The 16146-nt window shown below is 42.1% G+C and overlaps 1 protein-coding gene across 1 annotated transcript; it reads right to left on the bottom strand.

Moving 5' to 3' along the window:
• Nucleotides 1-14867: 14867 nt before the first annotated feature.
• LOC139747748 (ubiquitin conjugation factor E4 A-like) lies at nt 14868-15392 on the bottom strand. Its single transcript, XM_071660341.1, has one exon. The coding sequence runs from the start codon at nt 15390-15392 to the stop codon at nt 14868-14870; it is 525 nt and encodes a 174-aa protein (XP_071516442.1).
• Nucleotides 15393-16146: the final 754 nt, after the last annotated feature.

Genomic DNA, 16146 nt, shown 5'->3' with positions numbered 1-16146 from the left:
ACTCAGATGACATTGGAAACTGTACATCTTGGGAGGAATTTAAAACGTTGTTTACATCAGGTTGTGAGGAATCATTCTCAGATAGTTTACTACACGTCCTTTTACGTGCTCTTAACACAACATACTTGGATGATACGTCAGTCCCTGATCACTGGAGTACCTTACATGGAAGAATGAGATTAGTTAGGCAGGCTTATGAATCCTTACCCTGGATATCGGCCATGATGAATCCTGAAACTCATGTGCAAACACTCATGCGTTTATTACACATAACCTTCATTCTCAAGGACCTGACCTCCAGACGTAAGACGACGGTTACTTAATGAGAACATCGACCCATCATTGTGGGTCAGTAACAAAAGTGTTGAATTACACTCAAAAGAAATGGGGTTATTCCAACACCAAGACACTGGGGAGAGTGTCGGCTTCCCAAAGTGTGACGTAACATTCTAGTGGTCAACAAAATCATTCTTCTCATGGTCAAATACAGCGATTCAGTGATGACAAACACTCACATAAAGTGACGTGCTTCCGGTGTGGCCAACCAGGACATAAAGCGAATGTGTGTCCTTACACATGGGACTCATTCTCACGTGAGCCTCGACCAGAACAACAAACGCAGTCAACGACCCATGTCATCACAGCCTCGGTCGTCACAATTCTGCCGACCTAGTCATGATTTCCTCCAGTCAGACATCAGGCTGACCTTCACCCGCTCGCGCCCAACACCACCAAGCAGGTGTTCATATCATAGCAACGCTAGACACACTTCAGCGGAATGTCGAGCATTAGCTAGACAGACGTCACCTAACACAGGTTCATCATGTCATTATCAACAATGACAATCTCTCGCTCATGACAAGACTCCATCACATAAGGAACTCTTAACACGTTTTCGTTCTTCGCCATTTTCTCACATTACAAGTTTCGATTTAGTGGGTTCTTTCCAGGATAAGCCAATCACAATCTTTCTAGACAGCAACACGGAAGCAGATGTCATTCATTGTGATTTCATTCAACCATTAATGGGGCGCACTCAACTTGGTCAATGCTCGGACTTTTACCCATCCCTTCAAAGTATCTCAAATGAAAATCTCGACGTATGGGGCACTATTAAAATGAATATTCACATAGGCGACTCGGTCATGACCGTCACCCCTTACATTGTTCGTGGTGTAACTTTTCCTGCTAACTTGTTACTAGGACGCCACTCTATGTGTGGCACAACATAAGATCTGTCCTATTTATCATGTGGTTTGTGTTGATAATACGTTCCTGCCATTGTCAGAGATGAGTTCTCACTCAGTCAGAGTCATTAATACATCTGCTCCCACGTCCTGCTTCACGGTAGACAATACGCATCCTTTTTTCTTTTCTACTCATCATTGCCCTGGTAAACTGAGAACCAACATGACTCTGCATAGTAACACATTACCGAAGGTTCCTCTCTCACTTTCTCGAACATGGATGAATGATCATGGACTCAGACATAGTCAGGGTGATCTCGCACTAAGAGTAGTTGCTGAATCTTCATCACTAACTGTCACACGACTATCCATGATGGACGCCTCTATTCATGAGACCGCAGATGGAGAGGTCACCATATACATTGCCAATACGGGACCCACTCCTGTCCGTCTCCGTAGAGGGGCCAAGCTTGTGGAATTCTTTGTTTTGAAGTCCGGAATTCAAGACGAGGAGTTGCATGAGTTTAACATCCGTCTAGTCTCACATTCCATTAACCCACCACCACCTACTCCTCCTACCCCTGACTCAGTAGTGCACGGCTTGAGTCAGCTCTCCACCATCACCCCTGACATGATATCCAAGGTAGGATTAACCAAACATGTTGACCAGTTAACAGACTTACTTAACCAGTATAGGTCTACTATTGCCTTATCAGGAGAACCACTCGGTAGAACTCATTTGGATGTTCACATTATTAGAGAAAAACACACGTTCCATTGACGTCCCAGCCTATCGATTGCCACACACACGCGCACAGAGACATAGCAAACAAACTTGTCCAGGACATGTTGAAAGATAAGGTTATGGAGGAATCACGATCACCATGGAATTTACCACTTCTTATCGTTCCGAAAAAGGAAGGAACTTTTAGACCAGTCATAGATTTTAGAAAACTCAACAACAAGGTCACTTTGAAAGATGGTTTCCCATTACCAGTGGTATCAGAGCTTCTTCATAGCCTCGGTAACAATAAGGTATTTTCAACTTTGGATTTATTGAGCGGATTTTGGCAGATTCCCTTGTCAGAGGAAAGCCGCCCCCTGACTGTGTTCAGTACGCCAGATGGTCATTGGCAGTTCATATGCATCATGGCCTTCGGTCTTCATTCCTCACCGGTGATCACCTTCTCAAGGTTAATGACTAACATCTGTCATCACATGTTGGGCCAAGATGTATTGGTTTATCTTGATGATATAATTGTCATGTCTCCAGATATTGCTTCTCATTTCAAAAGTCTTGAGAGAGTATTTCTACGACTTAAGGATGCGAACCTAAAAGGCAAGTTATCCAGATGTTCCTTTCTACAGACAAGAATTAATTACTTAGGTCACACCGTTGATGAACACGGTATTCAACCTAATGCAGATAAAGTCAAAACAGTTGTAGAATGGCCAGTCCCTTCCACAACAAACAAGGTCAAATCCTTCCTTAGTTCAGCAAGATATTATCGAAGATTTATTGCTAGTTTCACGAAGATCACAAACCCCCTCACTTCATTTCTGAAACAGGAAGTTACATTCCAGTGGTCTACAGTGCATATAACTTACTCAAGCAACACTTGATCGAGGCGCCTACCCTTCGATTTCCCAACTTTGAGAAACCCTTCATTTTGCACACAGATGCTTTTAAACAGGGTCTTGGAGCTGTACTTATGCAGGAGTCAAATAGGGGTAGACTTTTACCCATAGCCTATGCGAGCCATTCATGTTCAAAGACGGAATCGAAATACTCAATAACTGAGTTAGAAGGCCTTGCAGTTGTTTGGGCACTCAAACATTTTAAGGAATACATATATGGTTACCCTATTACAGTTTATACAGATCACAGAGCACTGGTAGGTATTTTCAAAGACAAGAACGTACAAGAAAGTTTCAAAGACGATTTTTAACTCCACAAGCATTTGACCCAGATTTTCGTTTTGTTTCTGGCTCATCCAATGTAGTTGTAGACGCGCTTTCCCGCAGAGTGGGTGCAGTCACTGTAAATAATAGCCTCGTGGATTTTGATGTAGAGAGGTTGAGACAGCATCAACGAGATGACCCAGTCTGGGGTCCTGTCATAGAATTCCTAGAGGGTATGAGATCTTCCTTGGATGCTAAAACAGTTGTTCCAGTCAGAGAATTGTATTTAGCACAGTGAGGGAGTCTTGTGCAGGGACGCGAAATTAAGAGTGCTCGCCCGTGTTGTTAAACAATCATTCCAACAGCATTAGTACGGGATTTCTTGAAGTTAGCACATGATTCAACCCAGGCCGCACACCCAGGCGCAGATAGATGCTATAAGCAAACTCGTTTGAGGTATTTTTGGTCATGAATGCAGAAAAACATTACAGATAATATTTGGAGGTGCCAAACCTGTAACACTCACAAGGGAAGTCCCACTACCCCGCAAACTGTGTTGAAATATCCTTTACCTTCATACCCATGGGAAAGAGTTCATATGGACATATTAGGAGGTTTTCCTAGGTCCATGGCAGGTTACAGATACATCTTAGTAATTACTGATGCCTTCACGAGATATTGTGAATTAGTTCCAGTTCAAAATAAAGACAGCCACGGTCGCTAAGGCGTTCAAAAACATATCTTAGACAGACATAATGCGCCGAAGATTTTAGTCACAGATAATTGTGGGGAATTCAATAACTCATTATTAGAAGAACTCTGTAGATTGTATAACATAAGTAAATGTAATATAATGGCACATCACCCAGCCTCGAATGGCCTGGCAGAAAGGTTGAACCGTAAGATCCTCCAGCGTCTTCCCACCAACATTAATTTTGATCATGATGAATGGAGTGAGTACCTGTCTGATGTCCAATGTTCATTAAACTCTGCATATCATAAGTCAATTGGAGACGCACCCTTCCACGCCTTACACGGTTTTGATAAAGTGTTGCGGTATGACATAATAGCGTCCCCTCCTTCATGTCCAGCGGTCCAGAGATCAGTTGTAGCGGAAAAATATCGCATAACTCAACTGATTCATCAAAGGATCAAGGAAAATCTAGTTGAAGCCACTACAACCTTCACGGATCAGGCTAATAAATCGACCAAACCATTAACGGTGGCTCCCGGACTCTTGGTAATGGTGCAGGAATTTAACTCTACAAGTGAGGATCGTAAACTTGACCCAAAATGTTCTGGACCCTATAGAGTCTTAGCTCATTTAAAGGACATAAGGTTAGGGTTCGACATCTAAATACAAGTGACATTCGTGAAGAACATGAGGACCACTTGAAAGTTGTACATTATTGTGAACATGATCATCAACATCATCCCGGTCTCACACCAGACAACACTCCTCAACCTCCAAACAATGTAAGCCAACCACCTTCTACCACTGTTCAGTCCCACACCATCACCCTCACATCACCACCACCCTCACATCACCATCACCCTCACAACACCACCACACACATATCAGTATTCATTAAGACTTCGCCTTTAAGAAGTTGCTAAGTTTATCATTTTCCAGGTTCTTCCTTCTCATGTCCTTCTGGTGTCTTCCTGTATATGACACCATGGCAGTTCCAGGCGCCCTTCTCACGACTCCCCGCGGGGTCCACATCGTGAGGGACACAGTTAAGTTGGGCCTGGAGGTCTACCCTACACTTATGATCATTTACTGAAACTACTGGAGGCCGTACCTCGCTTACGGTCTACCCTACTCAAGTTTTACACCAGTGCGTCCATCAGAAACTCTAGTGTTGCTCCTCCTCCAACTTTGTTAAACCAGTGGACCTAGAAAGTGAATAGTACCTGTGTGATTCTGTATGACATAATACAAGACACTGAATCTTCAGTAAATACTAACGCCAGGATCAACACGAAAAAGTAAAGAGAAGCAAAAGAACTTTGCTTAATTTTGTAGGTTCCCTCCAATCATACTAGTTTGGTGATGATGATGAGGAATGATGATAGAAAAGTCCCTTCCAAGGAAGAGCGGGAAAAGAGAGGAAGGGGGGGAAGAGCAAGATTTGTTAGAGGAAGTGAATTTTAGAGGGAGGAAAAGAGCCAGGGCTTAACCCAGCTTGCACAGGAATAATAGGATAAGTAGGGCAGAGACGATGAGTGGAGGGCGAGTTTGTTTTTTTTGTTTTTTTATTGATAATCGTACCGTAGATTTATTTTTCATTTATTTATTCATTTATCTATTTATCTATTTATTTTTCTTTTTAATAAGGATATAGGAGGAGATGGATCGTATCTCTGGCCGATGGACACTGATTTTACCAAGGCGTTCCCTACACGGACTTAGCAGCAAGATCTATAGTGGTTTTTAGTTTTTAATATATGGTCACTGGATGTTGTCCAGGTTGTATATTAAACATGTTACCTGGGTGGTCTATTCCTAGGAGATTGTTGAAGTAATCAATCCAGTGAGTATGATGTATTTGAAATCGCTCTACTTGTCTTTCAAACAATTTCCTCCAGTAGATGTTTAGAGGAGGGATTCGTACTCTCTCGTGAAGTTCTGTGTTCCTCATGAACTCGTGCCATTTGATGTTAAAAGCCCAACGTAGAGCATTGTTCTGAATTACGTATTTGGAGTGCATGGATGTTGGATTTGGCTCCGAGTTCGAGAGCTGAAGGGGCATAAATGATAAGTGGTCGTATTAATGCTTTGTAGAGGTGCAATTTGGTTTTGAATTGCACCTCTCTAAATCTATACAATTTCTCGAGCTCTGCTCTCGCAATAACCGCTATACACTGAACATATCGGTTCATTCTCAGGTATACATCATAACTTAGGCCCAGGACAGTGTTGGTGTTTGAGATGGGAATGGCTAAATGACGGTGTATACGGGAGTGTAGGTAGACATTACTTATGTTGTATCTCTGACGTACGTTAAAGTAGGATATGTTGGATTTGGCAGGATTTGTTTTAATCCTCCATTTTAACTCCCAGAGCGAAAGGTGGTCAATTTCCTGTTGGGTTCTATTGATTAAGTGTGTGAGGGTTCTGGCTCTGATCAGTTGAGTAATATCATCTGCATATTGGAGAGTGATGGAGTCCAGGTGTATAGGACTGGAAAGATCATTTGAGTAGAGTGTGTAAAGAGTAGGGGCCAGCACGGAGCCTTGGGGTACACCGGCATTAAAGAAGAAGTAGTTTGAGTAAGTGTTTCTGTATTTGATTCGGGTTTTTCTTTTGCTAAGATAGTTAGAGAGAAGCTTAATGGTGGGTCGTGGGAGTTGGAATTGGGTGCTTAGTTTATACCTCAATCCATCGTGCCACACGGTGTCAAGGGATTTTTCAACATCTTTTGTGATGAGTGCGGTCATTTTGTGTGTCCGCTTGTTGTTTCTTATGTAGTTCGTAATGATGTTGAGTTCATCTTGTGTGGAGCGATGTTGGTGAAAGCCAAACTGTTTGTGTGAGAGTAGGTTGTTGTTTGTAAGGTGTTGTCTAAGTCTGTTGTTTATGATTCTTTCAAATGTCTTCCCAATGGACTCAAGTAGGCTGATGAGTCTGTAGTTCATTGGGTCTCTGTTGGATTTGTTGGGTTTAGGTATCATTGTGGTTGTTGCTGTTTTGAAGGCAGCGGGAAAATTGCCAGAGGCTAGTGCCGCGTTGAAGAGGAAGGTGATGGCTCTAATAGTGTTGTTAGGGAGTTGTGTAAGTAGCTGGTAACCAATGCCTGAATTACCTGGTGCTACTTTGGGTGATCTGAGGAGGAGGAATTTGACTTCGTTCGATTTTATGGGAGTTGTGAGAAGGTTGTCGTGTGAAAGCGATTGGAGGTGTATGATCTGTTCTGGGAAGAAGTGACTGGGTCTGTTTTGTATGTGTTCTGTGACGATTTGAGTGTTTTCGCACGCCAGAGGGTGAGGGGGGTGAGGGTGAAAGATACCTTCCCAGTGTTTTTGAAAAATGTTGGAAATGTCTTGTGGGTTATGGTGTAGAGTGTTGTCGTCATTAAGCCCATTAAAGTCTGTTTTTGGTATTCCTTTGAGTTTTCGTATTCTGTTCCAAAACTCTTGAGGAGATTTGATTCGGTGTTGTTCTGTTGTGGTGATAAGAGATTTCCAGTGTCTATTGTGGTCTTCTAGAAGGCTGTTGAGTGTGTGGTTTCGTAGGGATGTGAGGTCCCACCGTACTAGGCCCAAACGATATCTGTTTTGCTCAAAGCGTCGACGGTAGCACGAAGGAAGTCTTGTTGTTTTGGGAGAAGGGAAGAAGGAGTATCTTGAAGTAAAGGAAGATTTGGGAATAGAAATGTCAGCTGCCTGTGTGATTGTTTCGTGTATATGTTCTATTTCTGTGTCTATTAGTGTTATTGGGTGATTTTCATAGTTTGTGGTGTAAGTGCAATTAGAAAAAGTGTCTTTGAAGTTGCGCTAGTCTGCTTTTTTTGTAGTGGTAGTGTGAGGGCGGTGGGACGGGGATAGGGTTAGATGAGAGGTGAAGAAAGAGAAGGATTGGGTCGGAAACACAGTGGTCCTGGAGACAAAAAGTAATGAAGATAATTGCTGGCTCTGTTGGAGAAGACAAGGTCGGGTCTGCCCTTTCCTCCAGGGCCAGTGAAGATGATATGGAAGAAAGGTCCTCGGAAGTTGAGACGTTTGAAGGAGCATAAAGCGAATAGGTCATCACCGTGAGAATTGTTTCTGTTGTGGTGGAAGGTTCTGTGTTGGGCGTTGAGGTCAGCTAGAAGGTAGACTGGGATATGAGTGTGATTGAATACGGTCCAAAGATCGTGGAGTGGAATGTTAGTGTTGGGTCGAGAGTATGTAGTGCACAAGATAATGAAGCCATATATGGTGTTTACCGCTAGAAAGTGTTCGAGACGCCATGAAGTGGTTATCATTCGTGTTCGACAGTACTGCATGTAAGAATAGCGACTCCCTCGTGTCTACCGTCTGAAGACTGTCGGGATGTATATCCGTAGTGTCTAATTCTGCACCCATTAGTGATACACGTGCTGTTGATTATCAAAACATCGGGTCTTTTCTCTTCGAGGAGAGTGGCAACCAGATGACGGCCATTGTGGTAGATGAGCACATTAAACTGCAAGATTTTAAGCATTTTACGATTTTGGGAAATTTATCGTTCTTTTACTTCTGTGTTCGATGACAGCCATTGGCATTCCGTTGAGGGTTTTCATGTGAACTTCGGTGGAGGTTTGTCTGGTCTTGGGTCGGCAACTTTCTGGGAGGAGTTAGGGAGGGGGAGAGTCATAGTCGACGAGTCGAATGTCGACGTTGTAAGCAGGTAGGTTGTCTGGTGAGTCGGCAGGGTCAGGTTCTGTGGCTCCTCTGGGAGGGTTAGGTGTGAGAGGAGGGGTGGTGGAGGGGAAGGAGGGGGGGGGGGATGATTGGGAAGTGGAGGTTCGGGAGGGACGGTCGAGGGGAAGCGGAAGTTGTGATTGGTGAGTGTGGAAGAGGAACTGGTAAGTGGAGAAATGGATGAGTCGTTGGTGTAGAGTTGAGGGGTGGTAGATGGAGTTGTGTTATGGGGTGCGGGGGAGGTATTGGGAGGGTGACAGGTTGTGTTGCTGGTGGAGAGTTTGAAGTGTTACTGGAAGTATCCTGGGACATATTTGCGTTAGGGGCCAGGGAGACGTGTGACAGGAGCCTGGGAAGGATGGCTGTTGGCGGGGGAGGTGAGGAGTTCGGGTGGAGTAAGTACATTGGGCAGGTTAATGTGTGCTGGCAGCAAGTGGAAAATCATAACAAATTCACACTTGTCTTCCTTGCTCAAGAACAGTGCTTTGAGGTAGCACGCTTGCATCCTTCCTTGTAGGGTGAGGAGGTCGGAGGAGTTTGTGGTTGGGATAGGAGAAGCTTGGGTGGCAGACGGAGGTGCAGCAGCAACTGCTACGTAGAGGTGAGGGTTTGTAGAAGGGGACGAGCTGGAGGTTTTGAGAGATTGTCGCGCCGAGCGGAGTTGCTCATACTTTCGTGGGCATTGCCCAGATACAGCAACGTGTTGACCTTTACAATTAACACAGGTTGCTGCCTGAGCCTTACACTCACGAAAACCGTGATCAGTTTCCGTACACTGACTGCACGTCTGGCGCTGAGCTTTGTAGCTCTTAGTCTCGTGTCCGTGTTGTAGACATTTAAAACCTTGTATATCGAGGTACTGGTCAGGTTTGTGGTATTTGGCAGGCACTGAGATCATGGGAAACAAGATTCCCCGGGAGAGTAGGCGATCTGTCTCGGTCCAGTTAGAGCATTGTATTTTTAGTGATCTTGAAGTGTTCAGTTTGAAAACGTTGATGACATTAATGTCACTGTTTTCTTGATTTATGGCTTCAGTTATCTCTATGGGGTTAAGTGACAAGATAGATGCATCAATATTATTAGCACTATCGATGCATCTAGCTTGAAGGGAATGGTCGTAAGCTTGGATAGGATCTCATCTGGATCGCTATCCTTGCTTCAATATATTTTATATAGATATTTATTAGTAGGGGATTGAATAACCCTACTGGGACGGACCTCAGTGGTCTTAAATACAATCGTTAGTAATTCGAACGTGTAAAGGGGGGGGGGGGGACTTTCGGTTTTAATCAATTTTAAACTAATGTCAGGAGGCATGATGGCATCAATGTCCTAATGCTGAGGAAACGTAGGTGAGGGACCACAACCAGGGAGGACCCTGCACTATCACAGGGTAACCCAGGAGGCTCGGCGGGAGTGGTAAGAATGTGAGGGTCTCAACCCCGTTAGGTGAGAACAGGTCCACACCAAGCCTCCGCTCCTCAGGAAGTAATTTTCCTGAATGGGTTGGGGAAGCTGGGGTAGAAATTGTTCAAACCTAACGGTCGAGAGATGTTGGATGATGGAGGATAAAAAAGATAGTAAAAACCACGAGAGAAATGGACTGGAGGCAACGTAGGGTGGAGAGTGAGTTGCCTGTATATCCCACACTCTAGCCAAGGTCAGTCTCTCTCTGGTGTTCACTCGCAAAGCATCTCATGGTGTCACGGACGGCAGTTGCAGACTGACAGGGTGAGCTACACTGTGTTGTAAACGTGTTATGGTGATACAGAAGACTGCAGCATGGAGGGACAACCAGGGACATATTCTCCGTGCAGCGAAACCTCCTCAAACAGTTTTGACAATAGGAGACAGAAGGTCATAAACACAAGAAGAAAAACCCTTCAAATGTCCTGAGTGTCAGAAAAGCTTTACGAAACATGTCTATCTTCATAGGCACATGAAATTACATACTTTTGAGAAGACATATCATTGTAAAGAATACCAGAGTACCTTCTCCCGTAAGAACAACTTAGTGTTGCACATGAAAGTTTACATTGGACAAAAGCAATATCAGTGTTCAGAGTATCAAAAGTATTTTTCTAAAAAATGTGATTTAAAGACACACTTGAGAATCCATACTGGTGAGAACCCATACATATGTTCAGAATGTCAAAAAAGTTTTTCTTCTAAAAGTAAGTTAGTGACACACCTGAGAGTTCACACGGGCGAGAAGCCATACCGATGTACAGAATGTCAAAAAAGTTTTTCTCAGAAAAGTAGTTTAGTGACACACCTGAGAGTTCACACGGGCGAGAAGCCATACCAATGTTCAGAATGCCAAAAAAAATTTCTCAGAAAAGAAAATTAATGAGACACCTGAGAGATCACACGGGCGAGATGCCATACCAATGTTCAGAATGTCAAAAAACTTTTTCTTTTAAAAGTAGGTTAGTGACACACCTGAGAGTTCACACGGGCGAGATGCCATACCAATGTTTAGAATGTCTAAAACAATTCTCTGAAAAAGGTAATTTAGTGACACACTTGAGAGTTCACACAGGCGAGAAGCCGTACCAATGTTCAGAATGTTAAAAAGTTTCTCTATTAAAAGTGATTTAATGAAACACCTGAGAGTTCACACGGGCGAGAAGCCATACCAATGTTCAGAATGTCAAGAAACATTTTCTCGGAAAAGTAGTTTAGTGAGACACCTGAGAGTTCACACGGGCGAGAAGCCATACCAATGTGCAGAATGTCAAAAAACATTTTCTGAGAAAAGCAATTTAGTGAAACACCTGAGAGTTCACACGGGCGAGAAGTCATACCAATGTGCAGAATGTCAAGAAACTTTTTCTGAGAAAAGCAGTTTAGTGAAACACCTGAGAGTTCACACAGGTGAGAAGCCATACCAATGCTCAGAATGTCAAAAAAGTTTTTCTCAGAAAAATAGTTTAGTGACACACCTGAGAGTTCACACAAGCGAAATGCCATACCAATGTTCAGAATGTCTAAAACAATTCTCTCATAAAGGTAATTTAGTGAAACACCTGAGAGTTCACACAGGCGAGAAGCCATACCAATGTTCAGAATGTCAAAAAAGTTTTTCTCAGAAAGGTAATTTAGTGAGACACTTGAGAGTTCACACAGGCTAGAAGCCATATCAATGTTCAAAATGTCAAAAACAATTCTATAACAGAGGTAATTTAGTAAAACGTCTGAGAGTTCACACAGCCGAGAAGCCAAACAAGTAAAAAGAATATCAAAAAACCTTTTCTGCTATAAGTACTTCAGTGACACATCGAGAGGTTACACAAGCGAGGAACCATAATAGTGTTCAGAATGTCAAGAAACTCTCCCTGGTAAAAGTGCTTTAGTCAGACACCTGAGAGTTCACAATGCGAGAAGCCATACAGGTGTTCAGAATGTCAAAAACAATTTTCTTGAAGAGGTGATTATGGAAGACATGGGAGAGTTCACACAGGGTAGAAACCATACTTATGTTCAGAATGTCCTAAATGTTTCTCCCGAAAAAGCAGTATAGTAAAACGCAAGGTAGTTGAACGCATCCCAGATCTCATGTGGTGAGAAGAACCGGCCACGACCCGCGTGTAGTGGAGCGATCCATGACGTCACACTCAGGGAGGTCAGACGCCAAACAGATGAGACCCCACACTGATTAACAAATGATACTGTTTCATCTCTGGTACTATACTAGTATTTCTGTAAAATATATATATATATATATATATATATATATATATATATATATATATATATATATATATATATATATATATATATATATATATATATGTATATATATATATATATATATATATCTTTTTCTTTCTTTCAAACTATTCGCCATTTCCCGCATTAGCGAGGTAGCGTTAAGAACAGAGGACTGGGCCTTTGAGGGAATACCCTCACCTGGCCCAATTCTCTGTTCCTTCTTTTGGAAAAAAAAAAAAAAACGAGAGGGGAGGATTTCCAGCCCCCCGCTCCCTCCCCTTTTAGTCGCCTTCTACGACACGCAGGGAATACGTGGGAAGTATTCTTAATCCCCTATCCCCAGGTATAATATATATATATATATATATATATATATATATATATATATATATATATATATGTATATATATATATATATATATATATATATATATATATATATATATATATATATATATATATATATATATATATATATATATATATATATATAAATATTTTTTTTTTCTTTGTCGCTGTCTCCCGCGTTTGCGAGGTAGCGCAAGGAAACAGACGAAAGAAATGGCCCAACCCACCCCCATACACATGTATATACATACGTCCACACACGCAAATATACATACCTACACAGCTTTCCATGGTTTACCCCAGACGCTTCACATGCCCTAATTCAATCCACTGACAGCACGTCAACCCCGGTATACCACATCGATCCAATTCACTCTATTCCTTGCCCTCCTTTCACCCTCCTGCATGTTCAGGCCCCGATCACACAAAATCTTTTTCACTCAATCTTTCCACCTCCAATTTGGTCTCCCACTTCTCCTCGTTCCCTCCACCTCCGACACATATATCCTCTTGGTCAATCTTTCCTCACTCATTCTCTCCATGTGCCCAAACCATTTCAAAACACCCTCTTCTGCTCTCTCAACTACGCTCTTTTTATTTCCACACATCTCTCTTACCCTTACGTTACTTACTCGATCAAACCACTTCACACCACACATTGTCCTCAAACATCTCATTTCCAGCACATCCATCCTCCTGCGCACAACTCTATCCATAGCCCACGCCTCGCAACCATACGACATTGTTGGAACCACTATTCCTTCAAACATACCCATTTTTGCTTTCCGAGATAATGTTCTCGACTTCCACACATTCTTCAAGGCTCCCAGGATTTTCGCCCCCTCCCCCACCCTATGATCCACTTCCACTTCCATGGTTCCATCCGCTGCCAGATCCACTCCCAGATATCTAAAACACTTTACTTCCTCCAGTTTTTCTCCATTCAAACTTACCTCCCAATTGACTTGACCCTCAACCCTACTGTACCTAATTACCTTGCTCTTATTCACATTTACTCTTAACTTTCTTCTTTCACACACTTTACCAAACTGTCACCAGCTTCTGCAGTTTCTCACATGAATCAGCCACCAGCGCTGTATCATCAGCGAACAACAACTGACTCACTTCCCAAGCTCTCTCATCCACAACAGACTTCATACTTGCCCCTCTTTCCAAAACTCTTGCATTCACCTATCTAACAACCCCATCCATAAACAAATTAAACAACCATGGAGACATCACACACCCCTGCCGCAAACATACATTCACTGAGAACCAATCACTTTCCTCTCTTCCTACACGTACACATGCCTTACATCCTCGATAAAAACTTTTCACTGCTTCTAACAACTTGCCTCCCACACCATATATTCTTAATACCTTCCACAGAGCATCTCTATCAACTCTATCATATGCCTTCTCCAGATCCATAAATGCTACATACAAATCCATTTGCTTTTCTAAGAGGGGCAAGAGGTGAAAAAGAGGGCAAATGAGAGTTGGGGTGAGAGAGTATCATTAAATTTTAGGGAGAATAAAAAGATGTTCTGGAAGGAGGTAAATAAAGTGCGTAAGACAAGGGAGCAAATGGGGACTTCAGTGAAGGGCGCAAATGGGGAGGTGATAACAAGTAGTGGTGATGTGAGAAGGAGATGGAGTGAGTATTTTGAAGGTTTGTTGAATGTGTTTGATGATAGAGTGGCAGATATAGGGTGTTTTGGTCGAGGTGGTGTGCAAAGTGAGAGGGTTACGGAAAATGATTTGGTAAACAGAGAAGAGGTAGTAAAAGCTTTGCGGAAGATGAAAGCCGGCAAGGCAGCAGGTTTGGATGGTATTGCAGTGGAATTTATTAAAAAAGGGGGTGACTGTATTATTGACTGGTTGGTAAGGTTATTTAATGTATGTATGACTCATGGTGAGGTGCCTGAGGATTGGCGGAATGCGTGCATAGTGCCATTGTATAAAGGCAAAGGGGATAAGAGTGAGTGCTCAAATTACAGGGGTATAAGTTTGTTGAGTATTCCTGGTAAATTATATGGGAGGGTATTGATTGAGAGGGTGAAGGCATGTACAGAGCATCAGATTGGGGAAGAGCAGTGTGGTTTCAGAAGTGGTAGAGGATGTGTGGATCAGGTGTTTGCTTTGAAGAATGTATGTGAGAAATACTTAGAAAAAGATATATATATATATATATGTATATATATATATATATATATATATATATATATATATATATATATATATATATATATATATATATATATATATATATATATATATATATATATATATATATATATATGATTTCCTTGGTTTGCTCTATTAATGTTAATCTTCCATTTCTTCCTTCCGAGCATGGGCTTGCTTTGCTCTTAATGCTCGTTGTTCTTCCAACCATGCAGTAATTCTCTCCTTGAGTTCAGTGTTTGGAAGGACTTCCTCCATGGTGAGTGGTTGACGATTGAAGGGATCCATCTGGTCTGAGAGAAGGTGTCGTGCAATGGTCTGACGGTCACACGACAACCTTGATGATGGAAGTATAACAGGGTCAGTCATTAGATGTGACATGATTGGATCAAGAAATTCCTCTGGTGCATCAGCTGCAATGTCTTCCTCTATGGCATGAATTTCCCTGGCCTTAACTACCATCCTTGCAGCCTCTTGTATTTCTTCTGCCAATGATGCACGCCCAATGCGATAGAGCACATCAATAGCTTGAGAAAATAGCTCAGGGATATATGATCTTCCATCAGCTGACACAGCAAGGCAAAAGGCTTCATTACTATATAGGTTAGTGTATACCGAACATATGTCGGAAACTATTTCACCAGGACGGAATTGACACTTCTCCATGTCACGTACTTTGAGGGTGCGTTGTTTGGGGCCAACAAGAGTACACAGAAAGTAGTTGAGCAAACCAAGGAAATCAAACTATCTCAACGATGAAGTGCATCGATGCCAGAGAAAATTTCAAGCATTGTAGGCAACAGTAACAAACTTTTTTGCATGTATAGAGGCTTTGAAATTCATGCATAGAAGAAAAAAAATATTTTTAATTGTTTTATATTTTGAAATGTAGGTTTTTGGAAATGTCATTGCCATGAAGTATACGTCAGATATTTTATTAGAATTGTTAAACACTCCAGTTATTTTGTATAATTATACAAGATCTTTTGCCAAAGTCATTCATTAAAATATTTTCTTATTACCAAGTAGCTCAACAGGGTAGCATTAGGAACAAATGAACAACAGCCTCATTTGCACACCTCCACACTCTGTCTTTCCTGTATAATATACTCCATCACCTCAAGTGTTAGAATCTTAAGATGGTCTCTTGCCTTACAGCTTTATCATTTCAGAATTGAAGCAATATAAGTCCACAGCCAAGTCTTACAGACTATTCCATGGTAAACTTTGAATGTAATTTATGCGTTGAAGCACTAAATGGCTATAAAGTGGCATTAGAGTTCACCAGTTATGAAGACTCTTTTGCTGTATCCATTCCATTCAGGGAGTTCCCAGAGGGGGGCATCAGAGATATAGATAGATATTCCATGGTTCAGACCATTGATAGGATATCACTCCCTGTGTATGCTTGGATCTCGTT

Source organism: Panulirus ornatus, chromosome 70, assembly GCF_036320965.1.
Source record: "Panulirus ornatus isolate Po-2019 chromosome 70, ASM3632096v1, whole genome shotgun sequence".
NCBI classification, from domain to species: Eukaryota; Metazoa; Arthropoda; class Malacostraca; order Decapoda; family Palinuridae; genus Panulirus; species Panulirus ornatus.
This window is presented reverse-complemented; position numbering and strand designations above follow the sequence as displayed.

Coding starts and splice junctions, on each gene's coding strand:
- LOC139747748 (XM_071660341.1), bottom strand. CDS start 15,392: ATGGAGAAGTGTCAATTCCGTCCTGGTGAAATAGTTTCCGACATATGT.